Source organism: Solanum dulcamara, chromosome 10, assembly GCF_947179165.1.
Source record: "Solanum dulcamara chromosome 10, daSolDulc1.2, whole genome shotgun sequence".
Lineage (NCBI taxonomy): Eukaryota > Viridiplantae > Streptophyta > Magnoliopsida > Solanales > Solanaceae > Solanum > Solanum dulcamara.
In genome coordinates, this window is record NC_077246.1 from 49,104,543 (window position 1) to 49,117,825 (window position 13,283).

The window sequence follows — 13,283 nt, forward strand, 5'->3', positions numbered from 1 at the left end:
AATGAAAATGATCGCGAAGGAGTCCAAATATTGGCAAAACACCCCGTTCATCAACTCCATGAAAACTATTAGGGCATTAGTCATCCAAAATGACATAAACAAGAACTCATAATGGCTATAACGAGTCCAAAAAGTTATCTTAGGGATATCTAATGCCCTAATCTTCAATTATGATATCGATACCTCAAGTCTATGTTAGAAAACAACGCTGCTCCCTAAACCTGATCAAATAAATTATCAATATGGGGAAAAGGATATTTGTTCTTGACAGTACCTTATTTAACTGTCTATAATCTATACACATCCTCATAGAACCATCCTCTTCATAAATAGGATGGGTACACCCTAAGGTGATACACTAGGGAGAATGAACCCTTGCTCAATAAATCATTAACTATTTTTTCAACTCTTTCAAATCCGATGAAGCCGTACAATATAGAGTAATAGAAATGGGCTTAGTGTCCAGCTCCAAATCAATAGAAAACTCAATATCTCTATCCAGAAGAACACTTGGAAGATTAGTAGGGAATATATTTGCAAACTCCTAAACTACGGCAATAAAGTCCATGGAAGGCGACTCAATACTAGTGTCTTGGATGAAGGATAAATAAGACAAGCTCCCTTTATCAATCAATCTCTAAGAATGAATGAAAGAAATAACCTTACTAGGGTAAGAACCTTTAGTACCCTTCCACTCAATCTTCGGAACACTCGGAATCGCTAAAGTCATAGTCTTAGCATAATAGTCAAGAATGACATGATAAGGAAAGAGCCAATTCATACCCAGGATAACATCAAAATCTATTATTCTCAATATGATCATATCTACCCAAGTGTCATACTCCACCAAAGAAATAAGATAGGATTGATATATTTGATCAACCACTAAGGGCTCACCCATGGGTGCAGAAACATGAATAAGCACAGACATACAATCACAGATCAAATCAAATCTAGATGAAAAATAGGTAGACACATAGGATAATGTAGACCTTGGATCAAATAACACAGATGCAGGTTGATGGTAGATTGGGATGATACCTATGATAACTATTGGAAGCCTCAACTTTAGATCTCCCCGAAAAAGCATAATACTGAGCTCCCCTACAACATTTGGCATGCAAAAAACCTCTATCTCCTTCCTGTAGAACTATATCACCACCAGCACCCCTACTAGAAGTGCAGCCACCTCTACTAGTCTAGGCTCAACCTCAACCTCTAATCGGTGGTGTTAGTCCTCTAACTAGAGTTGAAGAACTAGGTTGGGTCCTCCTCAAACCTGAGATATACACTACCATAAAAGATAATATAGATCTCTACAAGTATAATAGACTCTCCGATGTGAAAACCTCTATGATGAACCTACGGAACCAACATAGCCACCCCGGCTCACCAACCTCTGTTACGATCCCTGGTAACTTTGTCCCTTACTATATGACCCATGAGGTATATGACCATCCAAAAAGTTGGCATAGATGTATGAACTAGTCCTCTATGATGAAATTACCACCTCTTCTCTTGGGACCTCTACCTCCAAATGAGGTTCCTAAAAACTTACCAAAAGCACAAGCCTTCTTGGGGTTCCCAAACTCCTCTCTCTCCATCAACTCCACCTCCTTGGCGTCACCCATGATAGAATGGAAGAAAGCCCCCTGACGAATAGATTAAAACATTGATGTACATATGGAATAGGTCAATCATCACACAAACTTGTGAACCCACTCTGTCTCATCAAGAAGGACAACCATGGCATGTCAAGACAACTAGTAGAAACGAGTTTCATACTCAGAAACTATAAGGCCTTCCTACCTCAAACTCTTGAACCCTAACCTTCTCTCCTCCTCATACTCCAAGGGATGAAACGGTCATAAAAAACACTATTAAAATCATCCCAAGTCACCTGTTATGACCCAACTGGCCTAGAAGTCAGAAACACTCTCCACCATTCTCTGGATAGACCACGTAGATAGAGCATAGCATAAAAAACTTTGTGGGTCTCATCTAACCCCACTGTCTCTGACAACTCCCAATACATGGTTAGAAACTCATGTGCATCCTTAGTCTTCCCATCCTAAAACTGTGGTGGGTCCATCTTTTAGAACCTCTCTTATCAGTGATCCTCATCATCAGTCAACATAACTGCAGGTGTACCCTAAGCTCTCTCCTATTGTACTCCACCCTCATCAATCATAGGTCCTATAGGTGGCTGGTCGATCGGACCCTTAACAACTAGAACCTAATGCTGCTCTAGGGTCTAAGCCCCTACTCTCATCTAAGAATCTTGTGGTCTGGTTGCTTCACCTTGAGAAAGTCCCTTTAATACCCCTAAAACTCTCATCAAAGTATTCTAAAGCGGGAAGTTGTACTCTCACAAGGGAGCTGGTCCTCTCTAACCTCCAATTATGGCTCTGGAGAAGCCTCTCTAGTACGGCCTCTAGCTGGTGTCGCTCCTCGAGCACAACCTCTAGCTTTGTCTCTAGCTCTACCCTTAGTTGGGGCCTCAATAACTACTTCGGGAGTTGCTTCCTCTCTACCACCAGCAACAGTAGCTCTATTACTTGTCATCTTCCAAAAGAACATCATCAACTCAGTACTACCAAAGTAACCATGTATGATAAGAAATAATGAATAAAAGGAAGTTTCCTAACAACATTCATAGCCTCTCGAAGATAAGTACAAACGTCTCCCTATAAATTCTCGAGACTCTACTCAGTCTTATCTTGTACACACGTGAGACGTATGAACTTGGGGATCTGATTTCATTTTTTCATGACCCAAATTTGAGTGTGATAGAACTCTTATCAACCCAAGAGACAAGTCAACCTAAATCCTAAAAGAACATAAATGAGGAAATAAAAGTAATAAAACGAGGTTTAACTTAATCAAATAGGAAACTGATCTCAAAAATCCTCCAAGACTGGTTGTCATGTGCACAAACCACTAATACATTATCAAAATAATAAAAGGAAATACAATTTCAATGTCTTTGTCTCTAGAATAGGACTAAAATATAATAAAAGAGTAAGAATAGGTCACTGTATAGATATAACAACTACCTCAACACTCAAAATAACAGCCTTGAATGTAGTGGAAAAGCTAGAAGATCAAGAAGGTCCAGGCTCACATAGGGTGGGATTGGTGTAAATAATTTGGATGATGTTTGTCTTTCATTGTAATATAAACAATGATGGATATTCAAATCTAAGAGGACACTTTGGGGAGACTTTTTTAAAGCAAAATACTGCCAAAGGGCACATCCTATCATAAGGAAATGAAATACTAGGCATTCTCTTATATGGAAATATATGACGAATGATAAGAGTGATATCAAACTCCATATTCAGTGGACCATTAATTTAGGGAGTTGTAGCTTTTGGTGGGATGATTGGCTAGGAGTTGGCCCTTTAGTTATACATAATGACTACCTACCAAGATTAAACAACATCATTGTGTCAAAATTCCTTGATCAGGGAATCTGGAATGAGGAAAAAATAAGACAGAAAGCTTCTCAACAACTAGTTGACAAGATCCTCAACCTAAACTTTCAATATCATCCTAATGTTAAGGATCAAGCTCATTGGACCCTAAACTCTCATGGAAACTTCACTTGTGCTTCAGCTTGGGGGATGGTGAGGAAGAAAAAGGCTAAGACATTGACTGATACAAACATATGGCATAACAACATCCCCTTCAAAGCATCATTTCTGGTTTGGAGAGCTCTCAGATAAAAGCTACCTACTAATAAGAGAATAAGTTCCTTTGGCCATGATCCAGCAGCTTTGTTATTTCTTTCATAGTCCTAGTTTGGACAATATTCAATATATTGTTTTATAGGAAAGTTTGCTAATTACATATGGAACTATTTTTTAGATTTTTGGGGAATAGAGTATAATAATACTACCTTAAGAAGTATCTTGATGAAAGGGGGGCTGTTCAAAACCAATAATTACATCCACAAGCTTATGATTCAGGTGTCTCTAGTCTTTATTTGCTAGAACATCTTGAAAAATAGATGTGCCAGTAAGTATGGGGGCAAGGCTTCTAATATTACTAGAGTTATGTTCTCCATTGTCAAGGATCTATACATATTGATATACACAAATTATCCTTATATTAAGTGGCCTAGTAATTGGAAGGAGCTTGTGATTAAGGTGGAAAATTGCACACATGATATGAGAATTCTGCAGGTTAACTAGTCCAAACCTCCTCCTACCATAGTTAAATTGAAAACTGATGATAGTGCTCTTGATAATACTAGTAAGATAGGTGTTGGGGGTATATTGAGAGATCATACGAGCAAACTTATCTATGCATTTGTCACTCCATTGGGTATTGATTCTAACAATCAAGCATAAGTGTTGGTAGCAGTTATTGGGATTACTTGGTTTCTTCAACATGGCTACAACAAGATTATCTTGGAGTATGACTCAGAGCTACTAATCAAATGGCTTAAACAAGAGAGTAGCATTCCATGGAGCATCACCAAACATATTAGGGAATTGAAGGACTTGTTCAGACTGTTGAGGCAATTTTAGTCTAGGTATGTATTTAGGAAAGTTAATTTCCCAACAGATACTCTTTCTAAATTCAGCCATATGATTGACTCGACTCATCACTTCTACAACTACAATCAACTGCCTCAAGACACTAAAGGATACTTTAACTTGGACAAAATGGAAATGGCCTTTTTCAAAAGAAAAAAACTCAAAAGGATTAAATAACCACCTTGAGGAGCATTCTGAACCTTGACTTCTTGGTTACTATGGAAACAACTCCTTGTTTGCTGCAATCATCAATGCATGGATATAAATGTGTTTGTATCTCTTTTTGTGTACTTGTTTCCTTTTTAATTTGGCTATCTCTTTTTGTTAGTTATAACTTCTTTGAATAGGACTAGTGTAGGTTTATTATTTTCTTACTATTGTAAGGAGAGAGTCTCCTTTGTTTGTATTTTCCTAGTATTTTATATCGAGAGGATTCCTCTCATTAGGAATCTAGTTACTAGGTTTACATTTCATAGCATTGGGGATGAGTTAATTGACTTTAGTAAGTTAGTCGATTCATGAACCACCATAGGACCGTAGGTATGGTTTATGTCCCCCCCTCATTGTACTTTTGTGCTTTTTTAATTAATGGAAAGGCCTGGGGGTGTTGCTCAGCCCTCTCCCCCTTCCCCCAAGGGTCATTAAAATAAAAATAAAAACATAAGCATGACACTAAAATGAGACAACATAAGCAAGTAATATAGGAGGCAGGAGGTAAGTCTCAAAATTGCAAACTCAACATAAGGGAGAAATCTGAATGTCCAATTGAAAATGCAGAAAAGCCATATTAAGTCTGACATTGCCTCTACTAGCATAAGTGTGGCATAGGACAAACCCTAGCGCACAAAATAAATTGGAACTGAAAGAAGTATGAAAGAAAATAAAGAACTCATAAGACGGTCGAATATGAAATTCATGACATAAAACATGCTAATGCAATGACCAAACTCATGATATAATTTTTTTAAAATTCGTTAGAAACATAAAACATAGTTAATGCAATATTCGTAAAAATGACATAATCAAAGCATAGCATAGTGAGAGATACCGTTAACCGACATAAATCATGTGAGTTATAACATGGAGTCCGGTGTCATTCCGCCCACACCAAAAAGAGATTTTTACACTTGTCAAGGTAAGAACCATTAACATGAGCTATTTGTGGATCCACTACATTAAGATTTGATTGTCCACTTGGGACATCCTACGGGGGCATATAGTTTTGAGACCTAGGTGATTACTCCTGTCCACTCGATGTTAGGTAAACTCTCAACTAAAATAGTTATAATCATAGCATAGTCTTTAAAAAAGATAAGAATCTTGTGATCCCAAGTTCATCATAAAATGCTTAAAACCATAAGAATAACTTCTTTAAATCATATCATGAACCTTGACACAATCAATGCCATAAGAGATACTTAATCAAAAGCATCTAGAATATGATAAGCTTTTACATAGAAAGTCATGGAAATATTTCATGATAAGAAGACTTCACCTTTTGAAGCAACCTTGTTTTCATAAAAACATTTGGTACTTTATCTAAAAGCATTCTTAAAACCATAGTTCATAAATCATGATGCATTCATAATTCTCAAACATAGTTCATAATTATAAAATAGACATAATTCATGGATTCATAACAAATTCATCAAAAACATGTAATTAAGACAAATCATGCAAAATAAGATCAATAGAAGTGAAGTAGACCATAATTGATTGAACCCAATGCAAGATCATCAAAAACCTAGCATTTAGGAAGAATTCATAAAGAGGAATTGAAATTACTTAGGAATTCCATGGATGAAAAAGTTTCATGAATGAAATTCCCACATACCTCAATGAATTCCTAGCTGGAAATTAAAATTGGAGACCTAAATCCTTGAACCCTATCTTGATGAACGAGATAATCTTGAGAGAGAAGTTTTCTTATATGTCTTAGGGTTTTGAGTGAATCAGAGGAAATGAGGGAATTTTGAAGGGTTTCGATAGTTATAGGTCTTAGAAAATAGTCCAAAATGACATATCTTAGATACTAAAAAAAAATCAAAAATGATCAAAATAACCTTAATTAAATAACTGACGGGGCCTACTCGGTGAGATCGGCTACCGACCTAATCGCGAGTCGTCGATCCTGTCCTTCCTCACCAAGCTTGCTTGAGTCATGTACTAAATTCTTTGAATATTTATGCAATAACAAATATGCTCGCCGACTAGATCGGCGAGTCGCCATTTCTATATTCCTATCGCCGAGTTGGTTACAACCTTTGACAAAAATTCCTTGAATCATTTGGTGAGTCGCCGAGTGACTTCAGCAAGCTTCGGCCACGAAAATTCTTGAGTACTCTTTAGGGTTCAATCTGAACTTAGAAATTTCTAGGGCGTTACATTTTCCAAGCCATTCAGAATATAGTTTTCGCAAAAAAAGTCTGAATGAGTCCATGTCTCCCTTACTATGGATTGTTCTCTTTTTGGTGTATTATCAAAAAGGATTGGGACAACTTTAGGTATAAACCTTTGCAGATTGAGTACTGTTATGTAGAAAATTATCTTTTGTTGTAAACGTTTTTAAATTAATACCAGATTTTTTTTTGAGTTTCTCTATTGCTGCCATAGCAGACACATACGTAGTGTAGTCGGAGGAGGCATCAAGCGTTGCAACATTTGTTGTTTCGGCACAAACACCATTTTTATTCGTCATTTTTGTCCCTCAAATTTGACAAGTAACTTAGTATTAAAGAATACTAATAGTACAGACTTAATCTTTATTAATGTTATTTTTCGTTAATAATGAAGGTTTTATATTCTTCGAATCGCTTAACTTTAATATTCTCGATGAACCGTACCATTGAAGAGGGAAATCCCACCCCCTGATCATGCCTCGAAGAAGGCAATTCACGAGGAAAGGTCCCACTCAGACACACACAAAGTTTTTAAAAGTTCAAATTAGGCGTTGAGTCAAATAAGTAAAAAAAATCATGTGTGAAAAAAGATCAATCATACCCTCAACTTTGCTAGAAAAATCACATATATCGCTATCTATATTTTTAAAGTAAAAAATAAATAAAAATAAATTTTAAATTAATGTTTTAACTATGAAAAAGGCATACGTGAGTCATTTTGTAACCGTAAGAATATATGTTAGCTATTTTTATAATAAAAATATATATCAGTCATTTTTACAACAAAATATATATAAATCTAAATGACAAAATTGAGCGGCATATTAAACTTTTTTCCCTATTTTTTACAAGTTGGTTGGTCCACATTGGTGGTAAGGTAGTTTTCGTGTCCGCTGTCCACCGCAGACAACAACTTCCCGCTAAATGCTAATGTATACTCTATGATTCTATTTTTTGTATGTTTCTATATACTGTACCATTTTTCAATTAACCCCATATTTTATAATGTACAGCAGCCATCTCTGAAATCCCATTAATATCACAACTATAAATCTAGTCAGTTGAGTCCCAAGATTTCAGCCTGTCTTAGAAGTTATCAATCATCCATACATCGCAGATTCTTTGAATCAGCTTTTGGTAAGGATCCCAACGTTCTTGCATTTTTTGTATGAATTTTGGGGCTTTGTTAATTATGAATATTTGGATCTGTGGTTGGAAACAGGTGAAAAGAAAAGGAAATGGCCCGCAAGAAGATCAGAGAATATGATTCCAAGAGATTGTTGAAAGAACACTTGAAGAGGCTTGCTGGTTATGATTTGGCCATCAAATCTGCCCAGGTAACTCAAACAATGACCTTGTGATTCAATTAACATTGCCCCCTCTCCTAAACCCCTTTTACTGGTACCTAAATGCAGGATAGTTAGGCACACTTCACCTGGATTTACTTGGTACGACAAGACTAAAAGGAGCAAAGATGAAAGGAATTTCCCATCCCATGCGAGATAGAAGTTTCGTATGCTTGTTCTTCTTCAATGTAGCTATGTCTGGTACGTAGCATAGTTGAATAGGACTAGTGTAGGTTACTTTTCTTTTTTCTCATGGAAGGGGAGAGTCTCCCTCATTTATGCTTTCATAGTTGAATTGTACCGGGAGGAGTCCTCTCACAGGTTTAATGCTTTCTAGTTATAGTTAGTTTCTTTTTTGTATCGGGGATGAGTTAGCCGACCTTAATAGGTTAGCCGACTTATGAACCACCATAGGATCGGAGGTAAGGTTTATGTCCCCCTCCTTGTATTTTTATTTTGATTATTTATGTTAAGGCTTGGGGGTGTTGCTTAACCCCTGACTGTGCACGAGAGGTGGGAGCCTCGTGTAGGGTCTGTTCCCGTAAAAAAAAAAAAAAAAAAAAAAAAAAAAAAAAAAAAAAAAAAAAAAAAATGCAGGATAGTTTTAAGTTGCATTTGTTAAAATTATATTTGAGTCTGAATTAGAAATGTAGGATGGTTCTGTTCTGTATTTATTAGGTGTAAAGATGGCAAATTGAAATTATTCGAGTTGCAGTCTAGTAGTTGTGCATTCACCATATATTGCTCATTCTAGAAAAGCAGATCTGGTTGATGCTACTGTATGTAGAATGTTGGGTAGGTACTAAACTGAAGAATAGTTGGAAATGGATCTGTTAGCATATCAACCTCTGTGTATCTTCTTCAACTCTTTCATTCTGTGTCCTTTTTCTAGTGTTCAGACCCCTCAAAGCGATGAGCTAAATGAGTTTATTCTACGGGAAATTAGGCAAAGTGGCCGAATGCCTTGGGAGTAATGTGGCCCAATTTTAAAAATTATTGGAATTGGCCGAATCCCCTTCTTCTTCTTCCTTTCATTTTCACCATTAATGGCTTCTTCTTTCTTTTCTTCTCTTTGCTGCTTTCAATCTTCATTACTTCTTCTTCCATGATCAATCAGCCATTAAAGTTTCAAAGATTGCTTGATTTAAAAATTTGACATACCGCAAATGTGAATTGTTTCAAACAAGTATCAGAAGACTCAAAACATTGAGAGGATTTGATATCTAAAATTTTGAGCTGTTTAGACGTGATTTTGAGTTGATCGGGATTGTATAGTCAGTGTATAGCTCATGTATAGATAAATTATATGGTATTGTTAGTGTATAATTTCTATAACTTTTAGCAAGCTATATTGTATAGTCAGTGTATACTTTTTTATGACTTTTGGCTATTTTTTATGTAAATAAAAATATGGCTATATTTGTTGTAAACTAATGACTTTATTGTATATAGTTGAAACTGTCTCTTTATTCTATGGTCCAGACGACATACAACACTGGCTTAGATTCATTAATGGGGGTTGATGGACCGGAGAAATAATCTTTCATGTTACTTGTGACAATTATAGATTGCATTAGATGATTTATCTTAGAGAATATAAGAACGCGGAAATTTATTCCTCTGTGCAATGTGATGATGGTATTTTTCCTTGCTATGTCTTAGTTTACAGAATCAACTGATTTGAATGAGCTTGTAGAGAAAGAGCCATGGCTTTCTTCAACACAATTGGTGGTAAAGCCTGATATGTTATTTGGGAAACGTGGAAAAAGCGGACTAGTTGCCTTGAATCTTGACGTCTACGTCAATAGCCTAAAGCAATTTCGACATCACAACTTAAGTATTGTTGTAATCTTTTCGCGGTCTCTTAATCTATTGTTGTAGGTATATGGACCTGAGGAAACCATGACTGGCATCTGCAAACAGGCTATTGAATGCATCACTGCAGCTGCGTAAAGCTACCAACTCAGCATTCTCCAAGCTTAAATTTTTTTTGGTTTTCTTTTTGGCTTTGTGTTAGCATAATGGTGTATGTCTAATATAAAAGAGAGTGCTTTGTACTAGAGACATTTTACATAAATGAGCCATCAGCAAATGGGCTCTAATAATGAATTTCGTTTCTGCGTTTCTCAAGTAAATGTTATTTTATGTTGCTCCACGTGTAGTAAAGAGCATCGCAATGGGGCAGGATAAGGCAAGCTTTGACCTGCTAAAATTTTGATCTGCCCCGTTTACTATGTTTTCAAAAATTTAACTACTTCGTGCGGAAATTCAGTATCGTGGTAGAGTAGGTTAAACCATTGACTTGAATCTCTTACTCATTAATATTATTACTAGCTAGTTACTAAATAATTTTCCTATTTATTAAACACTTACTAAACTTTGTTCGTTTTCACTATAAATATGTATGCATTCATACCTTAATCCAACAACTCACTATAATAATGTCTACATATACTGCTTTTGAAAGTGTTTTGGGGTATATCATCTCCATCCCACCATCTATAATTACCTTAGCGCTAGAGGTAATTTATAATTTTTCTTTTCTATTAGTACTTTTTTGACGGAATCACTTGGAAGGCTTCTGTACTTGACTCGAATTGTAAACTGGACCATTCTACTCAGGACATTGTCAACTGTTCCATGTCCAAAACTTCTTGACACATTTTTTGGAACAATGTCTCTATCCACCACTTGAACCACTGTGAAGCTCTTCCTCCATTAATGCCAAAGAACCACATTAAATAAATACTTTTAATATATTTTAACATTTGCACACATTTTTACACAGAACACTCTACCTAATTTCACAAAGACAGACAATCACTCTTCACCCTCCAAGATTCCCAGATTTTTGTCACCTCACCGCCTCTAAATTACTCCCTCCCGCCGATAACTTCTCTCTTTATATTTTATCTCATAAACACTGAAGTGATTATCTCCAATAAAGAATTTCTAATTATTATTTTTAATCACATTAAAAATTGTGAAAATGAAAAAAGAGAGAAAGAGAGAGAAATGGGGGATTGGGTGGGGGGGGGGGGGGGGGGGGGGGAAGAATGGGAGTGGTGCTGGGTAGAAAGAGAGAAACAAATGTGGATGTGGGTGGGGGTGGGGAAAAAAAGAAAGAGGTGACAAGATTTATATTTTATTTTAAATTTGCTTTTGTCTTTTTATTCTATTTTTATTTTTATTTTAATTATTTTTAGCTTAACATTTTATGTTTATGCTCCAGAAACGCGTGAGATCACACATTTGTTCCAACTCAGCTATTAAGTTGTCATATAGACTTGGTCAATGGTTAGAGGGGTTTAAAAGATTGTGCTTTATTAAATTTAAGTGTTCAGTTGATAATGTCGTAAGTAAAATGATCCAGTTTACAATTCGAGTCAAGTAGAGGGGCCTGTTAGGTCATTTGGCCTAATTTTTTTGTGTGTGCATGTATACTTTGATTTTTAGTATTTTTATGATTGAAACAATGATAATTATTTTGTTGTGAAAATTTCAAAAACAGTTAAGACTAGAAATAAAATCAGGCTATAGTTGGATGTGTTACGGAATTAACAAAATATATATTTCGTATTTTTGGTCTGTTACTTTTACAAATACGTTTGAAATTTAACTTCTTGATTGGCGCGGATTGACATTTTACTTCTTGATTGATGTGTTAATTATAGAAATCTGTTTTTAAAAGGAAAAGTTTCCACAAATCACGTGAAGTATATTTTCCTAAGTATTTCTTACCAAAATGGACTCCTAAAACTCTGAACTTCTTCCTTAAAAGATATGTTTTTCGATTTTCTTGAGGTCAAATTAACAAAGAATATAATTATACATAGGGCTATGTATAGGACGGTTCGGTTCGGTTTTGAAATTTATCGGTTTGACTTATTGGTTATCGATTTATAGGCATGTCAAACCGTTATAGAAAGATTAAGATATTGGTTTATCGGTTATCAGTCTATCAATTATTGATCATTATCGGTTAAACCGTTAAGATTTGATACAAAAAAATTATTGAAAAACACTTAGAAATAATATGACAAACCAAATAAACCATGCACAGTTGATAACTTGCGCATTTCTCAAAAACAAATGTAAAATATTGTATAATAACTAAGAGTTTGAGACAACAAGAAATTAAAGTATGAAAACTAAACCTTAAATGAAGGACTTTATCTACAGAATGGTAATAAATATAAATTACTAAGTTACTATCGGGTTATCGGTAACCCATTAAGAAAAAATATTAAACTGTTAAGAATCAATAATAAAAAAAAAATTAAAACTATTACCGATAAACCAATAACTTTTTTTCAGTTTGATTTATCGATTTCGATTCGATTTTGAACAGTCCTAATTATACAAATAATAAAGTATATAAATACAATTAACCGTTAGATAAATAAGCAATATTGGATAATTATAAAAGATAGCCAAATAAATAATGTAGGACAAACTATTGAAAATACACAACTGCTGAAGATATACAAATAATCAATTACATACAATTTCTGTAGACATACAAATAAGAAAGAAACACAATATACAATTAATTATGTACAAATTTATATACAACACTAATTAAATAGGAAAATTTCATTGATACAAATACAACTCCCTAAACCATATACAATTCGTAGACAACACTAATTAAACAATAATTTACAGCAAGTGTATGAATGAGATTATGAATTAATACAAACATATTGAAACTTTATAAATGATACACAAGGGAAATTTAAAATTTTACAAATATCTCCAATTTCTAAACATCTTTATCCTTTGATCCAGAATCAACATCATTCGGATCTTCACTTTTCAAATTCTGAAATTGGGGAGAGCACGATTTGGAGGAAGAAAGGGAACTTTACAATTTAAATTAGATAGAAAAGTGTGAAATTAGAAGAAAAATCAGAGAGGAGAGAGATGAGAGAGAGCTGATTTGATCTATAAAAGGAAAAAATGAAACATGAAAGAGATGAGATGTAATACCC

At 35.0% G+C, this 13,283-nt stretch overlaps 1 protein-coding gene across 2 annotated transcripts; it reads left to right on the forward strand.

Annotated features, from left to right (window-relative positions):
- Positions 1-7,801: 7,801 nt before the first annotated feature.
- On the forward strand, positions 7,802-10,424 carry LOC129870703 (ATP-citrate synthase subunit alpha chain protein 1-like). Of its 2 annotated transcripts, XR_008762118.1 has the most exons (4): positions 7,802-7,875; positions 7,957-8,080; positions 8,166-8,280; positions 9,952-10,424. XR_008762118.1 is itself a non-coding variant. In XM_055945546.1 (3 exons), the coding sequence occupies exons 2-3, from the start codon at positions 8,182-8,184 to the stop codon at positions 10,168-10,170; spliced, it is 318 nt and encodes a 105-aa protein (XP_055801521.1). In that variant the 5' UTR covers positions 7,903-8,080; positions 8,166-8,181; the 3' UTR covers positions 10,171-10,424. The 2 variants fall into 2 exon arrangements, 1 of the variants encoding a protein (XP_055801521.1); XM_055945546.1 differs by lacking the exon at positions 7,802-7,875 and having other exon boundaries at positions 7,903-8,080.
- Positions 10,425-13,283: the final 2,859 nt, after the last annotated feature.